The 24,097-nt window shown below is 40.6% G+C and overlaps 1 protein-coding gene across 1 annotated transcript; it reads left to right on the top strand.

Annotated features, from left to right (window-relative positions):
- The first annotated feature begins 819 nt into the window (after positions 1 to 819).
- Positions 820 to 22,265, top strand: LOC134677673 (copper chaperone for superoxide dismutase). The gene is made up of 8 exons (XM_063536135.1): positions 820 to 959; positions 2,825 to 2,917; positions 4,075 to 4,186; positions 5,226 to 5,389; positions 8,511 to 8,666; positions 9,079 to 9,182; positions 19,451 to 19,586; positions 20,463 to 22,265. Exons 1-8 carry the CDS (start codon positions 945 to 947, stop codon positions 20,511 to 20,513), a joined length of 831 nt encoding a protein of 276 aa, XP_063392205.1. The 5' UTR covers positions 820 to 944; the 3' UTR covers positions 20,514 to 22,265.
- The last annotated feature ends 1,832 nt before the right edge of the window (positions 22,266 to 24,097 follow it).

Genomic DNA, 24,097 nt, shown 5'->3' on the forward strand with positions numbered 1-24,097 from the left:
AGCAAATTGTTTGCCGTAAACCAGTTTACAATGGTAGATAGCGCGTCATTAATGCTCTCGAAGCTATTTTCCTTTCTGTCCACTTTAAATATAAGGGAAGTGTCATCTGCAAATAACACTATATCATGTCTATCTTGCACAACTTTTGGTAAGTCATTAATGTATACCAAAAACAGGAAGGGACCAAGAATTGAACCTTGAGGCACTCCGAGGGCTACCGGGGACCCCGCCGATTGAGTTCCATTAATAACTACTCGCTGAGTTCTATCCGAAAGGTACGATGAGACCAGGTCAAGGGCACTAGCTTTTATCCCATAGCGGCATTTAATTCGGCGAGCCAAATTTGCGTTTGCGTCCGCACGTCCTGATTCGATCGGGCAATTTAATCAGATTGGCGAAAAATTGACTAGTCTGGATACGCCTTAAAATTCATGAAATCGATCACAAATAGCATTAAGTATGAAAATGTGTGTTTCAAAAAGAAAAATCATATAAAGTTAGTAGATTTTTTGTGAAATATATTATTTTCTGAATCTGAAAATCGATTTAAAGTTGGTCAAGCAGATCTTGTCAGTAGAAAAAGGCGTCAAATTTGAAAAATGTAGGCGCAAAGGGATATCGTCTCATAGAAAATTTGAATTTCGCGGCTTTTTGTACTGACAAGATTTGCTTGACCAGCTATACCTACCCATACAATACAGTAATATAAAAATGTGAATTAAGCAGCAAAAACGTGACTTTTAGGGAAACGAAACGTAACTTAGGACTCCAGAGCCCTGGCAACACTGATAACTTACGTCAAATCAAAATCCGTCGTGCCGTCACGTTGGATTGTTGTTATTCTACCGATTCTAGAAAATACATATAATAATATTTGTCGTATGCACTATTTCAAAGCGTTATAAGTTTTAATCAAGGATAATAATAATATTTAATAAGCAAAAATGTTGTTTACCAAGGTAAGTAAGCAATTCATCATTATTTTCAATCTCTTAAGACACATCAATTTTAATTAAAAATTTGGGTGTGATTACACAAGTTTAGGCATTGTAATATACTTGTAGAACTTGGGAATCATGTAAAAAGTGAACTCAAAGCGCAGTATACCATAATACCACCCAAACATACCAACACCATGCTTATTTTGTGTTTGAATCATGACACACAGTGAAGAAAGAAGAAAATAAATTTATTCAGGACGTTTATAGTATTGCTTATTAGTGCCGCTGGCTAGATTGATTGAAACACAGTTATTTGTAATTTTTACAATTTTATTGTGACTGATACTTGCATTAATTTTAACTTGTTCATAGATAATAACTATTATTCATTGCTGCATATTAACTACTGATTATATTTATAATGGATACATGGCTATTGTCCTGCCAAATCTCCTTTATGTCTCAGAAACGTGATGCGTATATCGGAAGCATATTCACTTATGGGACAGCTTCCACCTAAGATGCCTCCGCGACATTATGGGCGTCCCTCACATTTGCTGCAAAGATTGGCTACGTCAGTCACCTGAGAGCGCACCAGCCACGCTCTCAGCTGTAGCATAGCAGTCGCTGTAGCATAGCAGTCGCTGTAGTCAAAAAAGGCTAGGAGGAGATGATGATTTATAATCATAATCATGTATTCATTGCATCCATGGTATTTTACAAAGGTGTTTAAGTTTGCTCATATTAGCAAGGAAAACTGTTTGTTTGTATGAGTAGGTGTAAGGAAAATGACTATATTATCCTCAATTTCATTCTAAAAGCGATCCTGTCTTGAAACAAGAGGCAGGTAAATGTATTTTATAATCTCTACCCATCCATGAATCAGATGCAATACTTAGTCAATATAAAGACTCCAAATACTGTATAGTGTAATGGAAGACAAGGTATTTTAGTCAGTTAACTTAGTTTTTAGTGTTCCGTACAAAACTTTGCCACTTTCCCGAATGAAGGTTGAGGGAGGCGATGGCTGAGATACGCGTCATACTCGTGAACGGGTGCTGTTTGTGGAGACTGGTCTGTTTAAGCTAACACGAGCTATTATACTTAGTAACTTAATTTTTATTAATTAATTACAGTGAGACGCCTCATTCTGTTCTCGTATGTTTCTTTTCTCTTAATGAATGTATTAATTATACAGGATATTGACTCTTGGAGACCCTATACATCTCTAAGGATAACTTGATAAACGATATAATCTTATAGTTCTGACACCTAGAGACATTTACACCTCTAAATATTATAGATTTTTTTTGTTTGTTTTTTTATCTGTATTTTGTATGTAATTCGACATTAAGAGACCATATACATCTCTTAGTAATTGTAATACGTTAGATTGAATTGTTAGTTTTATTTTATAAAATTGTTGATGTTATTATTTTTGCTTTTATGTAAATTCAATGTTAACGTGTAAAAGTGCCCTTGTGGCCTATTTGCTGAATAAATGTTGATATTTGATATTTGTTTACGGAACACTTATTTAATTTTACAAAGAGTTTCATTTTATTAAGTTGTGTTATAATTATAGTCACATTGTAAAAAAACCGGACAAGTGCGAGTCGGACTCGGACAAGTCAAGGGATCCATACTTTTTAACATTTGTTGTTATAATGACAACAGAAATACATTGGTGAAAATCTCAATTGTCTAGTTATCACGGTTCGTGTGATACAGCCTGGTGACAGACAGATAGATATACAGACAGACGAACGGATAGTGTAATAATAATCCATTATTTTAATGGACGGATAGTGAAGTCTTAGTAATAGGGCGGGACCCTACCTTTGGTTACGGAACCCTAAAAATTGATGCAACTTTTTTTTCAGTTGGAAGTACTGGTGGACTTAGGTGAGAAGCCTGATCAGAAAGTTCTGGATAAAACCATCAATGAGCTGAAGTCTCAAGATGGTGTCAAGGAGGTAAGGCTTCCTCTTTTTGCGATCTCTCACCCACTCAGGGGCAAAATAGAATGAGCTGCCTCGTGAGGAAATTACAACCAGCATTAACCATGGGCACAGAATAAATAATAGTACTAGGTACAGAAGATTCACTCTCTAACAAAACGCGTCTGTTACGATCATGACAGATATGGCCGCTAGATGGCGACAGCACCACGCGCGGCATATGGCTAACCCCAAAATTGGGGTCGAACGGATGTACTTTTAGCTATCTGTAGCAAAGCGACGAAATCGCGGAGTCAGACACGCCTGCCATGGGTGAGGCATTACAGCATTTTTACACTGTCCGATCCCATCCAACATCTTTTTGAGAAAAACAGCTGCCCTTTGGCATAAAAGTCAAAGTCAAATAAATAATTAAAAATACAATATCATTACAAAATGTAAAAAAAAAACGTGAAGCCGTAATTCGCCAGTAACTGACCACCCCAAAACCAAAAATGAATTCTATTCACCTATAAATAGAATTAATTTTAGTATAAGTTCGCCAGTTATTGAAACCTTAAGGCGCGTGTCGATATTGCGCGGCGGCCGCGCGAGCAATGTTCGACCGCGGCACACCTGTATTTTGGCGCGCGCGCCAATTTCAACGCCATCTAGAACTTATGCGCGGCGGCCGCGCACGGCAGGCGATCCGACGATCGACCACATTATATCACAAAAATTAATTATTCGGAACGAAGTATAGCCAAATATAAAAATGATCTGTTGCGATAATCACTACATCCACTGTTCCATAGAAACTGTTTAGTGCCGTATAATTTAATTAAAGTACGACACTTTTCACTATCCATGTATGCTGCCGCGCGAGCCAACTGAAATACCCGTCCCAACTACGCGCGAACATTCCTTTGCCGCGCGTCGAAACACCGACAATGAATGGTTCGTCGCGCGGCGCGTTCGAGCGCGCCAATGTTCGAGTTGGCACGCGCGGCGGCCCGGTATCCACTGCGCGCGGCTGCCGCGCGCGCCAATGTTCGATAGCTTGCCGCGCAATATGGAGACGCGGCTTTAGGTATACTAAAATGAACTCTGTTTATAGGTGAATAGAATTTATTTTTAGTTTAGGGCGGCCAGTTACTAAAAGTGGCCAGTTAACCTATATCTTGTATTTACAGGCAGTGTTCAAAAACGGGGCTTTCGTGGTAGATTCAACTCTGCCAAGCTCTGTGGTGCTGGATATGGTCTCCAAAACCTCTGGGAGACGAGCAGTCTTGCAAGGATTTGGAGGTAACATTGATTTCTTATCCCCTAAAGAAATTCTCATAGAAAGAGCCAATGAAAATTAACATAAAATATTTAACAAACTGGAAACTATAGTTATTTGTTTTACAAGGGGACAAAGTTGTCGTTTAACCGCTCGTGCTAATATTGATACCTGAGCAGGTGAAAGATTCCATAATTGAACCACGAGCGTAGCGAGGGTTTCAAAGCACGAGGGTTAAACAAAATTTGCCCCCGAGTGAAACACAAAATTTTTCACCACACCAACCCGAAGCAAATATTAAATGTAAAATATCAAACACAATCAAACCAAATCAAATCCAAATGAATGTTATTAAATATTTATCATCACAAATCATCATTTAAAAGTCAATTCAACCAGGAAACATAAGATAACAACTCAAAATTTGCATTTGATAACTTTGCCTCACATGTGAATAAAATGCAACTTTGCTATCAGTTTCTGAAGCGCAAAGTAAGCCTTTCCGAGCTGGTGTGGTGAAAATACTATTGTAACCTCTAGCCGCCCAGAGACCTATAAAAAGGTCTCCTATTCCATTCTAATTTGAACTTTGTGTTGACAAAATAAAATTTCCTTTTGCTTGGCGCTAGTTACTAATTCTCTACTTCTTCGTCGTTATTCTCACAGCTAAGGCTTCTTCGTCAACTTAATGATTCACACAAGGTATATAATTATGTATATTATGTATGTAAGTCTATTTGTATTAAGTATATGTGTAAGTTTATCAACATAGTTTATATTCATATAGAGTCTTGTTTACAAATTCATTTACTTTAAAGACACTGCACCTACTTAATCTTTCTGGTTTGACCCATTGGTTGACTGGTAGAGAATGCCTTAAGGCATTAAGTCCGCCATTTGTACCTTCATGTATTGTGCAATAAAGATTAAAATAAATAATAAATAAATAAGGCTCGTGACCACCATAAGTAGCTCTGTCTATAAGAAGTCTCCAGGCTAATCTGTTCTGTGCCTGATAAAGTGCGGACTGTGTGCCACTATTATTACTAATTCTCTACACAGACACCCAATCAGCGGTGGCCATGGTGTCCAGCGCGGATTCCAGCGTGCTGGGCGTGGTGAGACTCCAGCAGCAGCGGGGCGCGCTCGTGGCGGACGGCAGCGTGGACGGGCTGGCCCCCGGGCTGCACGGGCTGCACCTGCACGAGACCGGGGACCTCAGCCAGGTACACGACCCCTGGCGATGGTGTACACACCAGGGGTGAGACTCCAGCAGCAGCGGGGCGCGCTCGTGGCGGACGGCAGCGTGGACGGGCTGGCCCCCGGGCTGCACGGGCTGCACCTGCACGAGACCGGGGACCTCAGCCAGGTACACGACCCCTGGCGATGGTGTACACACCAGGGGTGAGACTCCAGCAGCAGCGGGGCGCGCTCGTGGCGGACGGCAGCGTGGACGGGCTGGCCCCCGGGCTGCACGGGCTGCACCTGCACGAGACCGGGGACCTCAGCCAGGTACACGACCCCTGGCGATGGTGGCTACACTCCAGGGGTGGGGCTCCAGCAGCAGCGGGGCGCGCTCGTGGCGGACGGCAGCGTGGACGGGCTGGCCCCCGGGCTGCACGGGCTGCACCTGCACGAGACCGGGGACCTCAGCCAGGTACACGACCCCTGGCGATGGTGGCTGCACTCCAGGGGTGGCTCGAGCGTGCTGGGCGTGGGGCGGCGCCAGCAGCAGCGGGGCGCGCTCGTGGCGGACGGCAGCGTGGACGGGCTGGCCCCCGGTCTGCACGGGCTGCACCTGCACGAGACCGGGGACCTCAGCCAGGTACACGACCCCTGGCGATGGGGCTACACTCCAGGGGTGGGGCTCCAGCGGCAGCGGGGCGCGCTCGTGGCGGACGGCAGCGTGGACGGGCTGGCCCCCGGGCTGCACGGGCTGCACCTGCACGAGACCGGGGACCTCAGCCAGGTACACGACCCCTGGCGATGGTGGCTACACTCCAGGGGTGGGGCTCCAGCAGCAGCGGGGCGCGCTCGTGGCGGACGGCAGCGTGGACGGGCTGGCCCCCGGGCTGTACCTGCACGAGACCGAGGACCTCAGCCAGGTACACGACCCCTGGCGATGGGGCTACACTCCAGGGGTGGGGCTCCAGCAGCAGCGGGGCACGCTCGTGGCGGACGGCAGCGTGGACGGGCTGGCCCCCGGGCTGCACGGGCTGCACCTGCACGAGACCGGGGACCTCAGCCAGGTACACGACCCCTGGCGATGGTAGCTACCAGAGATGTTGCGGATGCAGATTTCTTGACATTGTTTGACTGGGAATGTTAATTCCCAGTAGCTACCACTGGTAGCTACTGGGAATTAACATTCCAAATATAGTGTAGTGTATAAAAAATAATAATTTAAAATAGTGTCATTGTCGTGAATAAAAAATATAAATTTAAAATAGCGGTGACGTTATAGTGTATAAAAAATAATAATGTTTTAAATGTTTAAATAATTAATGGGAAAAATGCCTCGGATAAGATCCGCAGTAAAACATTGGACTATTGGAGTACAAGGGTCCTCTTGTTATTCTAACCTGGTTAATGGGAACTTGGTAGGATATTGAAAAGATAAAACCGAATATATGACATGCAATTTAATACAATTCGCTAACTACTACAATGCACTCCGCTTTAGGGCGGGTGCTGCTCAGAATACAATCGGTTTCTCTAAACTGTCGGCGGTTATGGGGTGACACTATAGTAAACCTTAATCTACGATCGCGAGATGGACGAGACGCGGGGTTTTGGCCAAAACCTGGGATAAAAGTCTAGTGCACTCACGGGTACCGAACGTAGCTATCATCCACAGGCCCGCTGGTATTTAACGCAGCGGGCGGATCGCTGACGGTGGGCGACGGGCGTTCCTCAAGCTCCGGCTTTGGCAAGCCCGGGCGAGAACAACCCGCGGCGCTCAGGAGTTCCACAAGAAGGACCCGCGCGATGAGACCTTGGGGTCGTCGGACCGCGGCAAGGCTGTCCGACACACGGCTCGCGGGTCAAAGCCGTGCCCTACGGCTTGATGGTGGCGCCAACATGACGCTCAACGAAGGCGAGGGCGCGCAACGACGCTCGGGGAAACACGGCCATCGGCCATGCTTGCGCTCGCCGATGACGTGGAACGCACGCGGTAGCTTGTGCACTTTTCGCGCACAACACACACTCGGCGATACGCGCAACTTAACATCCCAATCTCTCCCCGGCCGAGCCAGGCGGCGGAAGGAGACGAAAATGGTTTATTTCAACCTTTACATGATTAGGAGCGATATCAATGCTAGCGAGCCAATTCCAACCCCCCCAAGTGAAGTGACAGTTCGAAATCATCTCCTCCCGGACACGTTGCGTTTCGGTTCACATCAACACATTAAACGTCAAACCAACTTAAATCTTTTTTAAATCGAATGATTCTCGAAAAAATATCAATGCTCATTAATACTTGTAATACTTTAAGTGGTTAATAATAATTACTAATAATTATATTTTTATCGTACGTTTTCTACCTTGTTTCATTCAGAATACCTTCTTTCCGATGCGGTAACTAAACGCATAGTCTACTCTCTGACAGTTCTCCTGTCAAAAATTTCAACCTTTTGACACCTTCATAATCACTATTTATGTTTCATAAAAATTCCGAAAATGATTCTAAAATACTAATTAAATTAGGATGTGACCTATTTGAGCAGTTAGGGTAAACCAGGAGGATCATTTTGATATGCATGAAGCCAGGTTTGGTTCAACAACCTCCGCGCAATCTGGGTGACAAGTTCCGTTCAAGTGGCATACTCTTTAGACTTGTTTCTTCGAAACCAGTTAACCAGGAGGCAGGATATGCTAATCAACCTACAGCTGAGAAGGTACATTATAGTTTTACATAAGTGTCATACTCTGGTGTATGTTATTTTGTCCAAAATGCGACACTAATGTTGTACAGGTCACATTGTATGAGAAAGTACCTGTTTGGTATAGGAAATTATGTAGCATCGCTACAATAGGGGCTAGTCATTTCAAATTAGGGGTGGGGGGGGGTCTGGACATCGGATGATGGTAGCATGACGTAGGAGGAAATGGGATCATTCGAAGCATGATTTTTGGATGATTTTGTCAAAAATCGATGACGTAATTTATGGACAGCCCCATATGTATACATTCACTTTTGGGAAGATACGAGTATTAGTGATTGACCAATAAATGAATAAATTATATCGTAAAAAATGACAGGGATAATTGTAATTATTATTGTGCTAACAGAACTTTCGAATCCCATTTTCACTGCGGTCGAATAACGCCTACGCTCGTCGGCAGGGTTGCGCGTCGCTGGGGCCCCACTACAACCCGCGCGGGGCGGCGCACGGGGCCCCGGGCGGCGCCGCGGGCGCGCGCCACGCGGGGGACCTGGGCAACATCCGCGCCGACGAGCGCGGCAGGGCCACGTTCCGGATCGTCGACCATGTGCTGAACGTGAGTTAATACACTATTCTTTACTAGCTTCCGCCGGTGACTTCGTCTGCGAAGAATGATGATGATGATACCAAATTTCATCTAAGAGCGTTTTCACATTGTCCTATCCGAACTCGGCTCCGCTCGGCTCAGCATTGCTCCGAGCAATTATTAGGGTTGGCACCACTTGACTTCCTTTTGCGTGCACGACCACAGATAAGATAATCACTTGATTTTTGACAACCCTAAACAGCCGAAGGGATATTGCCATACATGGGTCGTCCTTGAATCGCTGTCCAACTTCGGTTTTGGGGGAAGTGTCCTTTCTGTACGGTGGTAGTATTATTTATTCTGTACCGTTGCAAAAGGCTAATATTTTTTTTTTCTAGGATATTAGACATTAATTATTATAATGACACTGACATTTTGACAGATATCGGACATTATCGGTCGCTCGATCGCCATCACGGAGCGCGCCGACGACCTCGGACAGGGCTCCAGCCCCCGCTCCAAGATAGACGGAGACAGCGGCCCACCGTAAGTTTGGAAAATTATCTATGGTAACCTGTGAATTCTCTATGGTAACTCTAAAGAGTAGAGATGCAACGGATAGTTGTTAGGCCGCATACCGGATATTCGGCCTCACCATCGGCCGAATATCCGGTATCCGGCCGCCGAATATTCGGCCAGCTGAATTTTTCCTTCATTTCAGTTTTTCAAGTGCCCATTCTGCAGGTTTGACCTGTTTTCTAGTGAACGTTCGCGCGGACACTGATGTGCAGGATGAAGGCGCAGGGCCTTGCGTAGGACTGCGGCGAAGGATGTCGTCGAAAATAAAATGCTTCTTTTACTCAACAAAATCGTAGTTTTAATTTGCAATAAATCAAACTACATTTCGTCCATGTCAAAGGGTCGATTAAATCGGATTATTAAATATCACATCTTAACTTGACAGTTATAAAATAAAATTGACTTATGCGGAGCCATTACATTTCGAGCGGAGGGGAAAAACGAAAGAGAGTAAACCAGATAGGTGTAGAGTGGCAACATTGATCATAGAGTAGGTGTTGCCTGTGTAATAATAGAATGAGATGTAAAGGGTATACTACACGATTTCTAACACTCCTCCTTGCACTTTACATGCCTAGAAAAGCTCTAAGTATGGCTCTACATAAAGCATACTTAGAATAAATTACATGCTGCAGGCTTAAGTCTAGTAAAAACACATAGACGTAAAATATAGACATGCAGCTATAACTAGGTAAAACAGGAATGAATATCACATTAAAAAAAAACATAAGTAGAGAAGTGGCTCTTAATTAACATTTTAAAGGCTTAACATTAAGTCCCTGCATAAATTTACAATGTTTTTCAGCACATAAAGGTTTTGTTAATACATCTGCTACCATTTTGTCAGTCTGCAAGTACCTTAGATTTAAGTTCCCTTTTTGAATCAGATCTTTAATGAAGTGATACCTTAGGTCTATATGCTTTGTTCTTTTGTGGGAGTGCTCTTTAACTAACAGTAAATTTTGAGCACTTTGGCTATCATTATAAATGACAGTGTCAAAAGTTTTATCGATAATTTCTGACAAGAAATTTCGTACAAAACATATGTCTTTACAACAATCTCCAATAGCTACGTATTCTGACTCGCAACTTGAAAGAGAAGTACATTGTTGCTTTCTTGCCTCCCAGTTAATTACATTAGATCCTAACTTAATCACAAAGCCAGTATAGGACTTGCGGTCTGAAAGGTCATTGGCCCAGTCTGCGTCAGCGTATGCAGTAAGGTTAAAAGTATTGCTCTTTGTGAAACAAAGGCCATAATTAATAGTACCTTTTAGATAACGTAGCACACGCTTCGCCATGCGCCAATGATTTTCATCAAAACATGTGTTAAACATACTAAGTTGGCTACATGCATAAGAAATGTCCGGTCTAGTACAGACTGATAAATACATTAGACTTCCTAATAACTGTCTGTACTGATAGACTTCATCATCTAAACATGTCTTATTTGATTTCTGTAATTTACAATTAACCGGTAAAGGTGTAGAAACAGATTTACAATCTGACATATTATACTTGAATAATAAACGCTTTATGTACTCAGTTTGATCTAAGGTTGTGATACCATTTTCTCTATAAACATTCATTCCTAGACAATTATTCAATTTGCCCAAATGACGGACTTCAAAATTATTTTGTAAAAGTTGTAAAATATTATTAATACAATTATTGTGAAATACATAAAAATCATCAACATACAATGCAATAATAATATATTCAGTCTTTGTCTTCTTAGTATAAATACATGGCTCACATTTGCTCTGAGTAAAATTATTTTGTGCTAAGAAATCATGTATTTTGATATTCCACATTCGGCTTGCTTGCTTAAGGCCGTATAAGCTCTTCTTAAGCAAACAAACCTTATCACAGTTTTTAAAGCCTAAAGGCTGCTCCATATAAATCTTTTCGTTTAATTCCCCATTTAAAAATGCAGTTGTAACATCGATATGGTCTATTTGTAAGTTTAATTCAGTAGCAATAGAAAACAATATTCTCAGTGTGCTATGCCTCACTACAGGTGCAAAGGTGTCCGTATAGTCAATGCCCTCTACTTGACTAAACCCACGGGCAACCAACCTAGCTTTAAATTTGGCAGGCTTACCTGAGGTGTCGAGTTTCTTTTTGTAAACCCACTTACACTTGACGATGTTTTCATCTGCAGGTCTGTCTACTAAGATCCATACCTTGTTTTTAATTAAAGAGTCATACTCACACTGCATTGCCTGCTGCCAGTCTTCCTTTTCAGAAGATTGCATGGCTTCGCGGTATGATGCAGGCTCATCTGGCGAATATCCTTCCGCTATCATAGATAAATCATAATCTCTGAGATGCTGTGGCACATTACCTCGTGTTTTACGTACGGGACGTGAACGAGACGTGTCGGAAACAGCCGGCAGCGTCGGCTCACTTGGTGCAGACTCCGGCAGAGAAGACACGGGACCCCTTGGAGCACCGACTTCATCACCGTCGTCATGATCATCAAATGATGACTCCGGCAGAGAAGACAAAGCGCCCCTTGGGACGCAATCTTCATCACCGGGACTGTCACTTGCACCTTCATCGCCCGTACAGTAGTGCTCAGAGAGCGGTGACCACGCCGGTTGCGTCAGGGTCTCTGCATCTGAAACTGTATTTGAAGAGGATGAGCACTCAGCTGATTTATCTTTTTCATTATTTTGAATGACATCATTAACATTAAAATGAGAGTCATTATTAAAATTATTCAATGCATTAAAAGAATTATTTTCATTATTAGTCATTGAATTATTAAAATTGTCTTTATCAATATAGTAATTATAAAAATTGGCTCCACAAGTCTTTTTACTACTGTCATGTTTTCCTATAAATTTATCCTCATTAAAAATAACAGATCTGGACTGTATAACTCTATGAGGTTTAGTGGGATCAATCAAACGGTATCCTTTAAAAGTTTCACCATAACCAACAAAAATTAACGCTTTTGCTCTTGCATCAAGTTTTCGACGCTTTTGACTAGGAACATGTGCATAAGCAGTACACCCGAAGACACGTAAATGGCTGATGTCTATAGGAGACCCAGTCCATAAGCTCTCGGGAATTCCACCTGAAAGCGCTCTGGTAGGAGACCTATTTTTCAGGTAAATGGCTGTCATAACTGCCTCTCCCCAGTAGCGGTTACACAGGCCGGATTCCTGCAGCATAGCCCTAGTTTTATCAAAAATCGTTTTAAAAGCCCTTTCCGCTGTTCCATTTTGAGCAGGATTGAAAGGGACAGTGGTTTGATGTATAATACCATGTTCTTTAAGATAATTGGCCAGTTTATTGTTTGTAAACTCAAGGCCATTGTCATTGCGCAAACATTTTATTAAAATACCGGATTGTTTCTCAATCATAGTTTTAAAATTAATAAAATGTGAACTCACCTCTGATTTATGCTTCATAAGGTAGCCCCACGTTTTCCGGGTATGGTCATCTGTGAAGGTCAAAAGGTAACGAGCTCCACCCCAAGTTTCGACTTGCATCGGTCCGGCCACATCTGAATGGACGAGTTCAAGTGGTTGGGTAGTGCGCTTCGTGCTGACAGCAGGATACGGTGCTCGCACCATCTTGCCTGTCAAGCACGGCTCGCAACTACCACTGATGGTGTCTTCTTTCTGAAATAGTAAGTTCATGCATTTCTCCCCATCACCAAGAATCCTCATACCTGGTTCAGACAAATGACCTAGACGTCTATGGATTAGATCCATTGGCACTGTCGAAACAGCGTGAGCATTCACTGTCTCTTGCCTGGTTTGCAAGAGCTTGGAAGACTCCTCCTCAAGGATGTGTCGCACTTGAGCCTTATATTTATACAAACCATTTTCCTTAGAAGCAACTAACAGTTGATCGCCAGTGACTTTAACATTATCAAAGACTTTACAATGATCCCTACTAAAAACGACAGTATAACCCTTGTCAGTGATTTGACTAACGGACAGTAAATTGCTGGAGAGGTCAGGCACATGGAGAACATTTACAAGGCTAATATTGGAGCACAAAGGGACCCTACCACTACAATTGCTATGTAATTTATTACCATTAGCTATATAAATTGTAGAATTTTTACCTCTAGGTTCTTCTAGTAGCTCCTTATTAGCAACCATATGTTGGGACGCTCCGGAATCCACGACAAAATCATGGCAGCTGCTGCCGCTGCATACCATGGCTGATGCAAGCATAGTGTGGTTCTCCTCATTGTTCTTCAGCTCCTTCTTGCGCTTAAAGCAACGCTTGATAGTGTGTCCGCTCTTCTTGCAGAACTGGCAAAACATAGGCGATGACTTCTTCTTCTTGCTTCCTAGGTAGGCCTTCACACCCTCCTGGTCACTCGCACTTCTCCGGTGTTCTTCTTGTAGCAATCTGGCACGCACAAGCTCCACCGTGAGTTTGCTTGTAAGACAGGCGGTTTCCAGACCCGACACCAGGTTATCAAATTCCTGCGGTAAACCACTCAACAGGATCTCCGCTACCTCATCATCGTCTATCTTCTTGCCTATATCATCGAGCTGTTGAACGAGCCGCATCACCGCCTTGAGATATTCCGACATGCTGCTGTACTGGTTGTATTCTATTTTATGCAGTTGACGTAGCAAGAGCACTTTTCGGTATAGGCCCTTGGACTCGAAGGCATCGGCGAGTTTCTTCCAGGCATCCTTTGCCGACGTGGCATCTCGCACGTACTGGTACAGTGCAGGCTTGATCGTTAAACATATCTTAGCTAAAGCGCGGCTTTCGTGGGTCGCATTGGTGTCCGTACCTTCCACACAGCCCCATAGACCATCCAGCGTTACGAGCCCCGATGCATATGTTTTCGTCAGGTGACCCCATTTTTTGAGGTTCTCGCGTTTGTTCAAAAATAATGATTTTGTTTAAAAATTACTAATTTTGAATGCTTATACTAATGTAATTTAATTTTATATGGTAATACTCTGCAATAACTAAATCCAAATACAAGAAATACCGTTTGTACTGAAAGAAAAAAAAATGATTTTTTATATTTTTTTTGACGGGTAGGATTACAACATATGTGAAAAGGGCTATTACCAGGGAAAGCAATAGGGCTCTGCCAATGTACTGACAATTTTGTTTCGAGCCCATGCATGCAGCAGTGCTGTAAGAGAGGACAATATGATTTGGACAACGTTTTTGAAAAGTCCGTTTTTTCAGCAATAAAAGTCTCATGCAATTTTATTATACGATCAAAATAAACTACATTAAACATTGCTATTATGGTTCCCATTACTGGGTCATTATATGTTCATGTGTAAAATTTATTAAAATAAATAAAATTGTTGCGCGGAACTAGACGAAATCATTTGCATCGGGGCTCGTAGTAGCATCTTCATGGCAAATTTCCAATTTGAATAGTTTGCCAAGCCATCCAGTTTCTCAACTGGAATGTGCCCGTTATTTTCACTGTTTGACGACATTTTGGACTAATTTGTAGTGACTTTAGTTGAGCAATCGAAGAAAAGTGAGGTTATATGCAACGAGAGAAGTGCAATTCTAACCTCAAAAAAATGACACTATTTCCGACGTACCTTTCTGCGGTTTTGTTTTCAGTATCCTCGCAGCACTCTCTTCTGGGTACATAAACTGATGTGCAGGATGAAGGCGCAGGGCCTTGCGTAGGACTGCGGCGAAGGATGTCGTCGAAAATAAAATGCTTCTTTTACTCAACAAAATCGTAGTTTTAATTTGCAATAAATCAAACTACATTTCGTCCATGTCAAAGGGTCGATTAAATCGGATTATTAAATATCACATCTTAACTTGAAAGTTATAAAATAAAATTGACTTATGCGGAGCCATTACATTTCGAGCGGAGGGGAAAAACGAAAGAGAGTAAACCAGATAGGTGTAGAGTGGCAACATTGATCATAGAGTAGGTGTTGCCTGTGTAATAATAGAATGAGATGTAAAGGGTATACTACACGATTTCTAACAGACACATTTCTAGGTTCGAAATGAGTGCGCGTGCAAGTCAGTGGAATGTTTAAAATAATAAACGAGTACGATTATGACCGTGTCTGTTTCTTAAATCCAATTTGTTTAATCCAAAATCAAGCATTGTTACTATCCGGTATCCGGCCGGATAGGTAATATCCGGTGCATCTCTACTAAAGAGCCTGTCATAAGTCTTTATTGACATAGGTAATTACAATTACCAAGACTGTGGCAGATATTTTCAATCATTAACCTTTTGAACGCCACAGACGGCAAATGACGGCAACGCAAAATCGTGACGAAGACGGCATTTGACGTCAATCGTTTTTTGATGAAAATCTACTGAAAAACACCCCACTTTTAGGTTGGTATTATTCACAAAACTGGACGTAGTTTAGGGTAAAAGATCCAACCCACAAAAATCTGTTAATAAAATTTGAACTTTCTGTCAAACGGAAAAGTCATTCATTTAAATGACAAATTTTAGAGGATGGATCTTTTACGCTAAACTACGTCCAACTAATTTTTACCCCCGTGGCGTCAGTGGCACGGCAAATGGATGCGCCGTTTGGCGTTCAAAAAGTTAAATCGAGTTCCGACCCAAGTAACACACAAGCAGGATAATAGAGTAAGATTATCATCTTATTCAAATTAAGATTGCATAAATTTTGTGTATATGCGGTGGAAATTACTAAATTCGGAATAAGAAAATATGTGGGCCTAGTGGGGCCTTTATACCAATAAATGCTGAATAAATTTTGCATAGTATCGGTTTTGCATATTAAAGCTGAATAATACTTATTTCTTACACAGTTACTTAGAAATTATTCAGCTTAAAGCATTTGTGGTTACTAAAAGCTGCATAATAGCAGCATTAGCAGCAATTAGCTGTATATATTCTGTGTTGTATGATTTTAAGCAGACAATATTAAGAAAAATGTGATAGTGGCTACTAAATGCTGAAAAGAAGCGTCGGTGAAGACTTTCAACTGTATAAAAGCGGTTGCAGTTTCTGTTTTAACGCTAGTTTTTGAATAAAGGCGGACGCTATTACTGGAAGCTGTAATAAAATCCACATATTATTTGTTATTCAGTAGCTGCATATATGGGTTAATTATGGCTTTTATTGACATAACGTCTGAATAATAAATACTAAAACAACACTTATACTTAAGTTATAGCGATTTTAGTACACATATACTATATTTTCTTGCTAAAAGCTGCAAAATGAACGCAATGAGAAGCGCTATTCAAACTACTGCTTAGTATCAACAAGTGCGCAGTGGAGAGGGTTCCGTAGCTTTATACACGGTCAACAGTGCTACTTGAGTCTGATTGCTTTGAGCTTGAGCGTGTTCTTATTTTATTTTGAACGCATCAAGAATAAATAGGTACGCATATTCTTTAATCCAACCATTATTTAAAAAATCGAGGTTTAGTTTTCTTAACAATTCTCTTCGATTGGTTATTTTACACAAGATGCATAGTCCTTTTAATTAGAGATGCACCGGATATCCGGTTACTATCCGGCCACTATTTTACTATCCTGCCGGATACCGGATAGTGACCTTCTATTCGGCCGGATACCGGATAGTAACATTGCATGATTTCGGAGTAAACAAATTGGATTTAAGAAACAGACACGGCCATAATCGTACTTGTTTATTATTTTAAAACAATTTAATCATTCCACTGACTTGCACGCGCACTCATTTCGAACCTAGAAATGAGTCCGCGTGCAAGTCCTAGGAAACAGGTCAAACCTGCAGAATGCGCACCTGAAAAACCGAAATGTAGGTATAGTTCCGCCGGCCGAATATCCGGCGGCCGGATACCGGATATTCGGCCAGTGTCCAGGCCGGATATCCGGAATCCGGCCAAACAACTATCCGTTGCATCTCTACTTTTAATGACGTAAAACAATTGCTAGTTACCATCGTAAACACTGTTAACTGACCATTTTCATACCTTATTGCAACGAGATAAAGTTTACCAATGGCCATTTAAGGTTGTTGTTAGTTGGCAAACAATGTGTCAAATGCTAGTTATTCATATTGTTGCATTAAAAAGTTGTAGACTGGACTGGGTATGAGAAAAATAAAATAATCACCCTCATAGCGAAATCGATTCTCCTGTCGATTTTGAACAGACTGTTTTTAGTTTTCAAGTGGGTCTACTCATACCCATCCCACACTGTACTCGTACTTCGTACTCATACCTAAACAATACTGTCCATATCAAACTATACTTAATTGTACTCATACCCGTGATACCCGCTACTAATATGAATGAATGAATGATATACCCTCACCTTCGCACCTATACCATATTCATATTCATACCATACTCGTAACCATACCATACTCATACTATATACATCTTCGTAGTCACGTCGTACATCTTTGCGTTACCTTTACCTACTACATATTTGTCGGAACTGATAACGGAAAAAATAACTGTGTAAACTGCCGTGCCCCCAGATTTATCATATAACTTATATATTACATCGCGTTTATAATATTAGTGGGAAGTAGGATTGAATATTGCCCGTGTTACATACCTATAATGTTTTATCATCAAAGTAGTGAGGATCTATGTGGTTTTTACTATTTGTGTATAGAACCCTAATAGGCTTTAAGATTGAGAAAACAATTACTATTATACTGATGTTATTCAAAACTTGTTGTGTTAAGACCATTATTATCTAACATGTTGCTTAGTAACGCGAATAATGTGAATGCTTATTCAGAAATTAGCACAATAATAGCTGTGGCAGCAGCTTATATTCAACACAGTCGGACGCCATTACGGTTGCTCACTTTCTAACCTCTACAATTATATAGGAATTGAAAATGAACTGAAAAACCCATTTTATTCATTTATAAAACTAGTTTTATCGTAGCATAACTTGTTAAAGTACATTTTCTATCACTAAAACATCTAAACACCGCAGAAAAATTACAAATTTAAATGTGGAGTAGTAAATTTTCTATATTTACTTTTGAAACGGTGCATTATTTACGCGGCGCTTTAAAATTTTAAATAAAATGCATATATATATTAACAGTAAAGTCGCATGCGCAATGAAACTGAAGTTATGTAAACATCAAATAAATATATGGGTGATGTCCTCCTTATTTTGTAAGTTTTCACTGCAGAAACTACACTTTGACACGAGTTCACAAATTAAAATGGAAGACAAATCATTGATTTAACACAAATATCTGAATATATTTTCTGTAAAAATGCACTTTGGAACCAAAAGCTTCATAACGTGTGAATAACTGATTCATTGTGTACAAAGCTGGATAACTTTGGTTTAAAAGCAGTATATAAGCTTTTGACAGCCTCTATACAAGTGTTATTCAGCGATTCAATGTGTGGGCATACACTTATATAGCTATTACATTACTGTTATTCAGAAATAAGCGGCGTGGGCAATGCCCACTTTGCGCCCAAACCTTCTGTATAATGTCTGTATAACGCTTATTCAGCTGTTATACAGCTACCTTATTCAGCATTAAGTACGGCATGCTCTATTATTCAAACAATATTCAGCTACGTTGTGTTACTTGGGGAGTCTCGTCCGAGGTTATGTATTTGTTCCTTTACTAAATCAGCTTATTTTAGCAGAAGATATTTCATCATCATCGTCATCTCAGCCATAAGACGTCCACTGCTGAACATAGGCCTCCCCCTTGGACCTCCATTCGTACCGGTTGGAAGCGACTCGCATCCAGCGTCTTTCGGCGGCCTTAACAAGGTCGTCCGTCCATCTTGTGGGTGGACGTCCTACGCTGCGCTTGCTAGTCCGTGGTCTCCACTCGAGCAATTCGAGATGATATTTAACATAAGTTTATTTACAGCACATATGGTGCTACTTTCCCGCACTAGTGCGGGAATGATCACTTTCCGTGCATATGTCGAAAGTTATAGCCCATATGAACTGTAAAACGTTGTACGATACACGTGCGAAAAGGTAATTGGAAATTTCTATTTAAAGTTTTTTTTATATTATTTCCACTCAGAATCACGAGCCCTTTCGATCATAATACAAGAAAGAAAATGTCCCCAAAAATATAAAAATTTCCAATTCTAACACAAAAAAATTTGGTACAATTTTAAATAGAAATGCCCAATTCGCAACTAGTGTCGATTAATTTCGGTCGTGTTTTAATTTATCACCACTCATTGCGAATTTCATACTTTCCGCACGTGTATCGTAATTAGTAATTAGCTATTATAATATTGTATTCTGGAATCCACAGAATAGCGTGCGGCATCATAGCGCGCTCTGCCGGCGTGTTCGAGAACCCGAAACGCATATGCGCGTGCGACGGCGTCGTGGTGTGGGACGAGCGCGACCGCCCGCTCGCCGGCAAGGGCCGCCGCTGCTGCCAGAAGGTCTGTACCTTATATAAATGAATGATGACTGAATGAATGGTGGATGAATGAATGAACAAGTTAGGTATAGTTCGTTTTTTTTATTTAAAGAACTTGCAAGAAGGTAAGCGATCTTGACATGTCTTTTAATTGAAAAACGCTTTTAAAAAATAAAAATCTATTACTTATGAAAGCAGAAGAATATAAATGATCGTATTAGATTCATAATTGTTGCATATTTGCCGTAACTTATTTTTAAAATGTGGTTTTCAATTAAAAGACACTTCAAGATTGTTTACCTTATTTCTAATGCTAAAAAAAACGAACTATAAATTTCGATTTTCGCGTTTCCCGGTAGGCCCTTGTTAACAAACCGCCTTGATGCATCGATGTCATATATTCTCTATGGTTCGGAACGTTGCAGTAATACCTCCTATTATTTGCTCGTGTTACAGGACACACCTATACCGGGTGTGGCCTGTAATATGAGCAAAAAATTAAACTGTAGGCAATACTCCTCATACTGACCAACATTTGTTCAGCGACTTTTAAAAATAACTTGTGGTTTGATTTTTAATACACTTTAAAGTTTATTCTAAGACGCAATGTATTGCTAATTCTGTTATGTTTAAGGCGTGACAAGCAATGTCAATCACAATGATATGGCGCGGCGATGGCGTCCATTGAAGATAATATTTATTTTATATGAAAAATAGGGAGTCTTAATACTTCATAATTTTAAAAAGTTGTAGAACAAAAGTGTCACCGTTTGAGGAGTACAATATATGTTTTAATTATTTGCTCGTGTTACAGGCCACACCCGGTATATATGGTATAGGTGTGTCATATGTAATAAGACTAATAAGTAATACTTGAACGTGTTTATTGTTATTCCAGGATAAGGAAAACGACAACAAGGAACAGAAGCCTTGCTGCAAGGCGCATTAAATGCTGCTCAAAAACAGTCGGAATAACTACCAATGAACTTTGAACCTTTGAAGGGTGTTCATACTTAATATTTGGAGGGGGGGACGTCTCGTTAAAAATAAGGAAAAAATATTTTCCCCATAACCTTTTGCACGCCAATGACCGATATATCCGCACCGCAGGTTCGCCAAAGACTGATTAATCGGTCACAGACCATATAGCAACATAGACCTACGTGCATATGCATAAAGTTCAATTTCAGTTTTGACACCTCGGTGACGTGGCGTCCGAGTGACAGCTTTTGTTTGACACGGCGTCGAAAAGGTTAAGAAATTTGAATTATTTATATTCAGGAAATAAGTACCTACATAGAGCTACATATAACGTATATTAATAGAAAACGTTAACTACTTCTATAGTTCGTTTTTTTAGCATTAGAAAGAACTTGCAAGAAGGTATTAAGTGATCTTGACATGTCTTTTAATTGAAAAACGCCATTTAAAAATCAAAAACTATTACTTATAAGCAGAAGAATATAAATGATCGTATTAGATTCATAATTGTTACATATTTGCCGTAACTTATTTTTTAAATGTGTTTTTCAATTAAAAGACACATCAAGATTGTTTACCTTATTTCTAATGCTAAAAAAACGAACTGAAGGATTGTATAGAATATAAAATCCTACGATAATAATGGAAAAACGAAATCGAACTCACATCATTTATTATTATTTACAAACAAACTTACTTAGTTACACAAATTAACAGATATTGTGAAATATCCATACAAAACAAAAGTGTAAACTTGCTTTAAATTAAAATAAATCCTATTACATAGCTAAAGAACAAAAAAAATGTTACATTATAAGTATTATAAATGTAAAATAGTTATTTTTAACCTTTGGCAAGCTTTAACCGTCGTAAAAGCGATAATAAAGTTCGATATTAACCTTTCATCTGATCTGTCTAAGCTCTGATCAGTGCGTACAAACTAAAATCCTTTGTTTAATACAATAGGTTTAAATTCGTTCGCACTGATCAGTGCTTAGACATACGAAGGGTTAAGACGAAAACAACTATGTAGGCAAATAAAAAAAAAACTTGATAAAGTTGTTGGCGTATGACTGAGGTATTTGCGTTACATACACAACGTTCCAATGGTAAAAAAACCGTTATATTCATATTTTTTTAACTTTTTGTTAAGGGATCATTCATTAATTACGTCACACGAATTTCTAGGTTTTTTGACCCCTCCCCCCTCCTTGTCACACTTGGTCACATTTTGCAAATCCCTCCCACCTGGTGTGACGTCACATTTTAGGCAATTTTGTTTTCAACGAAATCGGCAATACTAACTCGCCATATTTTTTTCAATAAAAAAATATTTTTGGTAAAAGAACTATTAGTAATTTTATAACACAAAACCAATTAGGAACGAAAATTACCTACTTCCAAAACCTCATTATTTAAATGTACAGCAAATAAAAAAATATAAATTAATTTTCGGTTACTGATGAAGTGATGAAATTAAAATGACGTCACAATGTTTGTGACCCCCCCTCCCCCGTGTCACACAACATGTCACATTTTCTTGACCCCCTCCCCCCCTAAACGTGTGACGTAATTAATGGATGACCTCTAAGATAATTACATGTGTTAATTTTATTTTTAAGTTCGGTTGAAAGAGGATACAGCTAGGTTTTATTTTTATTTAATTTATATTACGGGATTTGTTAATGATTGTAAAAAATACAATAAATTATTGAACATACATTGTTGTTCTTCATATTTAGGATAGTTTTCATTGTGGACTTAACCTCGTGCCGCCCAATGTACATTAGGATGTACACGCAGTTTCGATCGAATGTCAACTTTAATTAAAAACAAAGTAGGTAGCGTTTCATTTGTCTCGTAACATTTTCGAACAAATGAAATTCAACCTAATTGTAAATACAGCAAGATTCCAACTTCCTTGGCTATAATTTTGTATGATGGGCGGCACGAGGTTAAGTCAAATTAACGCTCTATTTAAGATTTCCTAGTCAGCCCTTGGTTTCGCTAGAGTTAGATCATGAAAAGACTGCAAATATTTCGATAGCATACGCAGTGCAAGTGTTATTTATACGGCATAATTTCATACTTAGTTTTTTATCCAACCCTTACGGGTTTTTAGGGTTCCGTACCCAAAGGGTAAAACGGGACCCTATTACTAAGACTCCGCTGTCCGTCCGTCCGTCTGTCTGTCACCAGGCTGTATCTCACGAACCGTGATAGACAGTTGAAATGTTCACAGATGATGTATTTCTGTTGCCGCTATAACAACAAATACTAAAAAGTACGGAACCCTCGGTGGGCGAGTCCGACTCGCACTTGTCCGGTTTTTTTTAAACACATTTCATTCACGTTCCAATTAAAGTATTTCATTCTTAGTATTTTCCTTGCGTTGGTGCGGTGAAAAATTCTAGGAGGCAGTTTGTAACCCTCGTGCCTTGAAACCCTCGCAACGCTTAAGATTCCACTTCTCCCTGCAGGACGTTTCCTTTCTGGGGCCCGATTTTTGAATTTAAGATCGCTCGTTTTCGTGTATTTCGTTCAATATCCCCACTACTAGGGGATTTAAATTCTACTAATAGAATTGTAAACGACTGGCCAATTACCACCTAATTCCCAATTTCTATCGCTCGTATTTCAAAAATTAACCGTTTTCCACCGATTTTCGAGCGATCGGAATTCATAAATCGACCCGCTGTACGGCAGTACCATAAAGGCGTATCCAGACTAGTAAATTTTTCGCCAATCTGATTAAATTGGCCAATTTGGCTCGCCGAATTCAACCGCCGATAATGACCGATAAAATGAGGTGCGGACGCAAGAATACCAATTCGTGACGCCAGTATTTTCGTTCTGGGGCATTTTTTCAATTTAGAGGGCTCTAATATCACCATGAATCTAAAATTGGTGATTAAATTGGAGATTGACGCTAATTTCATTTCTGATCAAATCGGTCGATTTGATCATCCTCTGGATATCGCTTAACTTATTCTGTGGCCATATCAGTGGAGAGACACTCCTGACTTCGGTCGAACTCGGCTCCATTCGGCTCGGCATTGCTCCAAGCAATTATTAGGGTTGGCACCACTTGACTTCCTTGTGCGTTCACGATCACAGATAAGATCACTTTAAATTTGACAACCCTAAATATTATATTAGAAAGGGATGGCATGATTCGACCCTGAATCGTTGTCAAACTTCGGGTTTGTAGGAAGTGTCCTTTCTGTACGGTAGTACTATTATTTCTTCTGTGGCCATATCTAGCACCACAGCATGGACGGGAATCTTTTCGGCTTGATGTCGAGATGTAGAGGCTCTGTTCGGGAAAGGGTGACCAGTCTCGCGGGCCGCCGGAGCGGTGAAGGCTGGCGAGGCTTCGTGACGGTCGGTGGACCTGGGGAGCAAAAACAAACGAATTTTAGACTACAAGTAAGGTGCTCGACATGCTAATGCCCAATAGATGACACCCTGCTGTCACCTCTATTGACAATGAGTTAAGTTTCAAGGTGACATGTACTGGGACCGCGTCGAGCACCAGTACGTTTACCTTAG

This window comes from Cydia fagiglandana, chromosome 26 (genome assembly GCF_963556715.1).
Source record: "Cydia fagiglandana chromosome 26, ilCydFagi1.1, whole genome shotgun sequence".
Lineage (NCBI taxonomy): Eukaryota > Metazoa > Arthropoda > Insecta > Lepidoptera > Tortricidae > Cydia > Cydia fagiglandana.

Coding starts and splice junctions, on each gene's coding strand:
- LOC134677673 (XM_063536135.1), top strand. Junction 4,187..5,225: donor AGTCTTGCAAGGATTTGGAG/GTAACATTGATT, acceptor TTCTCTACACAG/ACACCCAATCAGCGGTGGCC. Junction 9,183..19,450: donor GACGGAGACAGCGGCCCACC/GTAAGTTTGGAA, acceptor TGGAATCCACAG/AATAGCGTGCGGCATCATAG.